Source organism: Aptenodytes forsteri, unplaced genomic scaffold (assembly GCF_000699145.1).
Source record: "Aptenodytes forsteri isolate BGI_AS27 unplaced genomic scaffold, ASM69914v1 Scaffold15, whole genome shotgun sequence".
In the NCBI taxonomy this organism is placed as follows: domain Eukaryota; kingdom Metazoa; phylum Chordata; class Aves; order Sphenisciformes; family Spheniscidae; genus Aptenodytes; species Aptenodytes forsteri.
In genome coordinates, this window is record NW_008795129.1 from 11,891,019 (window position 1) to 11,898,374 (window position 7,356).

The 7,356-nt window shown below is 38.6% G+C and overlaps 1 protein-coding gene across 2 annotated transcripts in view; it reads right to left on the reverse strand.

The window, feature by feature from the left end:
- Positions 1-6,494, reverse strand: part of BTRC (beta-transducin repeat containing E3 ubiquitin protein ligase) — a 100,372-nt gene extending 93,878 nt beyond the window's left edge. The window contains exon 1 of one of the 2 annotated variants that reach the window (XM_019471750.1): positions 6,432-6,494. In XM_019471750.1, the coding sequence (XP_019327295.1) occupies positions 6,432-6,488 (57 nt within the window). In that variant the 5' untranslated portion in view covers positions 6,489-6,494. The remainder of the gene's footprint in view (positions 1-6,431) is intronic. The other variant, XM_019471749.1, reaches the window with a different exon arrangement.
- Between the last annotated feature and the right edge of the window lie 862 nt (positions 6,495-7,356).

Consider the following 7,356-nt stretch of genomic DNA (forward strand, 5'->3'; position numbering starts at 1 on the left):
ACATATCAGATAAGGCAGCTGCTATTTACATTACAAATGTTGGTCTCATGAAACTTAATAACAATTCCAGAAATTTACTTCTGGCTAAAAAGTGGTTTTGGTTCCTTTCTTTGGTCCACTTTTCATCCTTTCTACCTCTCACATACACATAAAAATGAAAAGGTCTCTTATCTTTCCCTCTACTGCTCAGAGAGGTGTTCTTTTTGATTAAATACATAAGATATAGGTATAAAAAAAGACAATAAATTCCCAGTGCATCTTGTGTATTTTCACAATTAAAAACCCTGCCATACATATTTCATTGTTTAGCGTGGGTAGCACTTGATCATATAGGTTTCTTATCTGAGAAAAAGGTATATGATACAACTTAAAAAACCTGCAAAAATGGAATGAGAATATTCTTTTTTTTATTTTAGTAGTTTTTTGTGGGGCTTTGTTTTTTTCTTTTCTTCCCCCCCTATCCCAACAGTGGATACAAGGCATACTAAATACGTAATTACATGAGAGAGCCACCCAGCTTTCAAAGGAGCCATTCCAGTGAATTGTGTAAATAATATGCTTTTAAAAACCCTAACGTATGAATACAGATTTACCAGTTATGGAGTAGTTATATACCTGAGAGACAAGAATATCCATTTAAAAAAAAAATCCTGCCTAATTATGAGCTTACCAAAGAGACTAGCATGGCTCAGAGCAAATTAATACTTTTATAACTTTCTCCAAAAGTTTTTTGTCTGTTTTCATTTGAAAATAAGAAAAACGTTAAAAGCTGTAAGTCTTAATTAAGCCAAAAACAATGGCCAAAACCCATACAGTTAGAATTTACACCTCCTTACACCCCAGACTACTGTTCCCTGCACTTAAAACAAGATAATTCTGACTTGCTTTGTCACCGGCAGTTTTTTAAAGTCTTTCCATGATAAGAAGATAAGTTTATAAAATAAACAGGCAACTACAGTACTCCTTGGAGTGTGACCATGAGAAGGATCTCCCAGGGTTCAGCTAGCCCACAAACTGTCAGCTATTCTAGCTGGCACATATTGCACCAGAATCATGAAGGGCAACACGCAGTTGCTGTCATAATCAGTACTTTTCACAATTTCTCAGCTTCTATTGTGTTCAGACACGTTGGTCACATTTCCACAAGCATGTATGGGGACAATTAAAAGTGGTTTGTGCTCCTGTTTTGCTATAATAAAAGTAATTGAGCTATCTTAAAGACCCTTGAAGCATTTTCACGAACTGCAAATCAAGCAACCCAATTCCTCACTTATAGAAAGCTGAGAATATGTTCCTGGGACAACTGTAGGATCTATCTTCAAAACAACTAGGTCTCACAAATCACAGGCTAAAACATGCTACCAGGGTTCAATTATAATGCTCTTCCTAGATTCCAAACTTAGGAAATACTGAACTTCTTACCCCGGTACAGATCACTGACTTCAGTGCAGTGGTTTTCCTCTTCACCCTATGGCTCAGGGGGTTACTACATTCTGCAAGCTTTGCTGTGCACACACAGCTCAAACTGCTGTAAGTTATTCCTTTTCCTTCAGCCTCCCACTTTTCATGTAATTGCTCAGTAAATTTTCCTTAACATACATATTATGCAAACTCGTCTCTAATCTTCTGGTAACTCCCTAGCTTACAGTAACTTTTTACAAGAGATTCCAGTTCACTACCTACTCTTAAATATCAAAGATAAGGGACATAGAAAAGGTTTACATATTCAGATTATCCAAATAATTTCTTACATGAGTGGGATCCGGGAGGATCAAATCACAGCTTTTAGGTAAATGTTTGTGAAGAAATGTTTTCCCCAAAGACTGGTTACTGGAGTTCAACCTCCGGGATTCCAGATCAACAGAAGTTACACACCCCAGAAAGGGGCCAACTTCCCATCTATAAGGTGTACAAGATCCTCAATTGCCAAGTGCTTGAGGGAACTTGTGTAGATCACATCTGAACTAGACAATACTAATGTTTTCATAATTATAGCTCTTTAATCCATGAAGCTGATAAACCTAAACCAGTGCACCTGCAGAGCTTTAAATTCAGGTGCCATACCCTTCTTTAAAGAGTATAACATGCAGAGACTTGTGTGTGCTTCTTTAAGCAACACCAAAGATGGTGGTGTTAAAAGCAAGCCCTACCCAAACTTACTAAAAGTAATCTCACTGAAGTCTAAAGCATGAAACTATCTGAAGGCTTAAAATGGAGATCTTACAAGACCAAGAGCATTAGGCTCTTTCGTAAGCAAGAAAACATAGTTGCTGTTAAGCTCCATCAGGTCCAAAGGCTGATTTTGCAGCAATTCCATACAATTTAAAATCTTGTTATGCCTTAAGAGATAAATTTAATTCTTTGACATAGCCATTCTGCATGAGTTTGGGCAGAGTAACACGGCATCTCAGTTCTGCATCCACACAGCAAGGACAACAGAACTACCCTGGCTGAGAGAGGTGTCAGAGACTGCATGTCCTTAATTATGAAGCTCTGACATATAAACACCAAAAACCTGAAACAACAGGGAGCCAAGAAGAGGAGAATGGTGGATCATCACCTTTACAATAAGAAGCAGAAAGAGCAATATACCAACTGTCTAACCATCACTGAACCTGAACAACTATGAGGCTTTAAAAAAATACACAACCCTACTCTAAGAAATGAGTTGAAACCTCTTCAGCTTGGGACACTTCTACAACTTCGGCCTAGATTTCCATCACACAAACTGCAGAGAACAAACCTACATTGGTGAAGAGATGAAATGGAGGTTTTATTAGATTTTCCCTCATCTCTTATTTAATTCCATAAAAATCTCTCAGGATTATTGTTATGTTATGCACCTAACACAAAAGTGTTTCAAGGAGAACTGATATGTCTGCATAGCACTTTGCATTCTCAAAGTACTATATGAGTGCCAAGTATTAATAATGAACTGCAGGAAGAAAGCTTATTTCTACTTTCCACCCAAGGAATTAGTATCTGAATTTTAAAAAGCATATGGATCCACTGAAAATAGAATATATGTTTTAGAAGTTAAGGAGGAGATGCTAAATGACAAAATTACAAAACCAAAATATTTCCAGAATCATTGCATTTTTCTTCTAGGAAAGTGCAATTCTAGTGGAAGAATCCTGTTTTCACCACAGTGAAAACACTGGGTTTTACACTCTCTTTTCCAGCTGACTTAACTGAAGTGCAGACCATTAATATCTGAAGTGCCTTGTTTTGATTATACTGGCCTTTGCTGGTACCAATCTACTTAAGGTAGCACCAAGAATTTCCAGCATAAAACACATTTACAGGTTTATAACTTGGCTCTAAAAATTCTACTCCAAAAGACAGTGGGAGGCAGAAAGCCTCAGATGAGTGCATTATATTACATATCCTATGTGATGCATAGCTGCTCACAATGGTATGCGAAGGGGAGGGATTAGCTTTAACTCTGAATTACCATGTCTCACAAGCCACCTAAAATGATACTTTTAACTCCCCCTTTTATGTAATCAAAATAATGTTTTGTAAGTGTTTCAGCTAATTAAGAGCTTAATTTGCCCAATTTCACAGCTTGGTTTAAATCACAGAAAGTGTCAATATAATACAGGAATTGGAATGTCATGTCTATTGATCATATTTATACACAAACATTCCCCCCCTTCCTCCCCTCAGAAGTCAATTGCAGCTTGTCTTCAAAGGGTCAACATCTAGGTGATGGGATGTTACAGACTGCTAGCAGCACAACACTGCAATTCAAAGAAAGGCTTAAATGAAGATCAAGGCCAAATAAATTCACTGTAGGTGTTTACCTTTTTGTAAAAGATGAACTCACAGGAAACAGCTAGAGTAAAGACAGCTTTGCAGGTTACTTAGAATGCTATTCTTAAAGCAACATGTATTTCTGGCCGTTGGTATTGTATTTCCTCTAGCCCACATAGGAACATAACACAGCTCTCCACTGCAGCACAGCAACATTAAATATAAAAACCTGCCATTAAAGGGCAGAGGGTAATGGCATCAGTGTGGGCAACCCATGCTCAGGTAGTGTTCAACTATTGTCTCCAGTTTAAGTAGGCTGAAAATACGCAAATCCAGCCAACACTGTTTTTAGATAAAATTGTCAATTTTATGGCTATTTATAGTATGTGTCCAGTCTTGCAGAACTCCATCTTCCTCCACCTCATCTGTAATATAAACTGCTTTTAGCCCACATTAATACAATCTGTTACTGGGATACTTCTCACATTCTGTGTAAGTCAGGCAGCAGATCAATACTCAGCTATGCTGAGGTAAAAGAAAAAAAAATCATTACGTTAGGATCCTGTTAAAAACACAGACACCAGGAGGATAAACCTGATGCACAGGCACCATTCCATCTGGATGCATATGTAGATTACTGCTTTTAAATAAGTCAAAAGTGGCTTTCTTTCCAATATACGGTTTTAAAGAATCCTACAGGTAGGACCTTTGGTATATATACTACACCAAATCAGCCTCACCTCAAAAAAATTTAACCTCTCTGCTTCCATGAGAGCTCTTTCTTTTGATCAAAAGTTTCCACCCTTTGTATCAACTCCCTTATCCATATACTTCCTGTGGTGAAATCACAGCACTGAAATTGGAATAGGAAAGCTATTGCCATGACAGCATCTGCTGATGACACAAGCCCAGGTTTATAACTTTTCCTTGGATCAAGGAGGAGTAAGAAGATTTAAGAGAAAGACTTTAGAACCAATAACAGTAAACTGAAAATCAAAAGGAAAGCAGACACATTGAAAAATATTTTTTAAAAAGTATAAGTTCTTCTATTTGAGGTTGCCTAATGTGAAAGTCTCCTTGGAAAATTCACTAACTGAGCATTTGGGGTTTTTTTCCCCTCAGTATTTTTCAGAGTCAAAAAAGCATATATCCCACCTGCATCAGAGCATTGGTAATATAACATAGCAAGAACAGATGCAGGTCTGTTTGCCTCAGAAGTAAAAGAAAAACAGAACAGCCACACAAACCTCTTCCTATTGTCCTCCCAGCCTACCACATAAGAAACAGAAACTGATACCATGCCCCATAGGTCAACAAACTTGAGCTCTGTGAGACGGTAATTGCAGAGTTGAGAATCCTCTGAGACACCTTGCCTCCAGCTCAGCAAAGTTTAAATCAAGAAAACATCAGCTTCAGTGTCCCAGCTGACCTTCACTAGTGTGGACTTGGATGGAGAGAAATGGTCTCTCAGAGAGAAGCTCCAAAGCACACTTCACCTTTGCAACACATCACTCTTCCAAAGAAATGGTTTGCAAATGTAATACAGGACTCAATGCCCATCTTCTTATAGGTGTTCGAGCTCCTCTCAGTTTCACAGAAGTCAATGTAAGTTGACAGCAGTAAGCAACTTGCACAAACAAGTTACTACTTACTACTTGTAAGATACTGAGACAAGACTGGAGAGAATCAAAGCCATCCTGTCAGCACCTGCAATGAAACTCTTGTGTTTTAAGGGGTTTTGCTGCTGTAGTTTTTAATTCTCTCCCACTCTGCGCAAGTGACTTGGCTCTTTTGTTTCTGTTGGGCTCACAGTACCATAGAACCCTTCACCACCATGTTCCATCATTTCACAACTCCAGTTGCCACGACAACAGGATGCAGCTTATCTGTGCTGTTTTCATATTTCCAGTTTTTGTTGCCATAACAACACAATCATTCTGGCTTTCTACAAAACCAGCAACTTTAAGCCGCGCATTCTCAAAGACACAGGATTCATCATACATGTATCTTCATGAGAAGAGAGATTTGTACAGGCAATTTGTAAATTAAGCTATTTTTTCTGAAGGGGGATTTTTCACTCACAAAAGTGAAAAGCTGACAGCAATTGCTAGAGGCAGACTGCTGAGACATCTAAAGCCTGGCCTTTAATAATAGCCAGAGTAATATAGCACTAGGCCACTTCCGAGTGGGGACTCCCCACAGTGTCAGATTGTGTCAAACTGCACAATTGTTATGTGATGTGAGTAAGTGTCCATATTTGTTTCACCCCGGCAGATCTGAATTAGACGCTAGATGCAATTCTCTTGAGTTTTAACCCAGTGGCCTCCCCATTATTACCAGCACCACCACCATGCAGCTTTGTGTTTGAAGGCCCATTTTAATTCTGTAATTCGAGCCGTTGTCACAGATTTCTTTTCAGACTCTGACCCTTTTCACTTTCAGGTGACTGCATTTTGAACTTTTATTTACAGGAAGTGCACATTCGTAAGACTGGTGAGAAAATGTTATACAAACACAGCATGCATAAACACAAAACAGTGATGGCTATGAGGGGTATCAGCTAACATGGCACCATAACTTCATTACACCCTCATTTATGTACTTCACTAATGAGACAAGCACAGGTGTCCAACACGGTCCCTCACATGAGATGAATAACAATAATACAGTCCAACCTGCTTTAGCCATGCTTGGTATCCAGAAGATATTAGTTGGAATCCATCTTTTGGCATGTGTATTCGGGGCTAGGAGAGAATAGACATAAAGAGAGACCTCCTTTTACACTGGGACCTAGCTAACCTAAGTCTAAATTCTGGAGCATTTTAAACAATGCAGATTTTTTTAAGCCACGTATGAAGGTTTAGTCCCCAGATTAGTTCTTGTTTACTCCTCTGATATCAGCTGCTTTAAGAACACTCTTCTAATAAAGCCACCACCATTTTTACGATTTCCACCATTTTACGTTTCAATTCAGTATATATAGGTATTTCTTTAAAATTGCCACACAAATGCACTTGGATAAGCACAGCCTCTGTGGTGGGTGCAGTAGCAGAGACTAATGGTCATTAATGCTTTTACCACTACATAAAGCTACATGGTGTCAAAACAGCAGTAGTCAAGCTATGAGAGTCTTTTTACAGTCACCATCCTCAACACAGTCAGACCAGACATTGGACAAGATGAAAAGATTAAGGAAAAATCCCTGAAGAGGTGCAGCCTTAACACCAGGGTAACAGGAAACTATACTCACACACAGCCATAAATTATGCCTCAAACTGATAGACAAATATAATCTCCTCCCCATTTATTGTTTTCATGCTTTATCGGGTTGAGGAAAAGACAAGACATCCAATTACTCTGGAAGCACAAAAAATATATAGCATAACTTACAGCTAGAAAAAAGAATGCAACAAAAAAATGAAACACTGCCTGTCATGACATTCATTTGCAGTTCGAAGATATTCTCACAATTGAGTGGATTCAACTGTTCTCCCTCCCCACCCAAAAAAGGAGATGCTTAGAAATTAAAATCACTTCTAAGCAACAGGACCAGACAGGACATCCGCAGACACCAAGTCCAGAGATCTTTCTTAGTCCTGG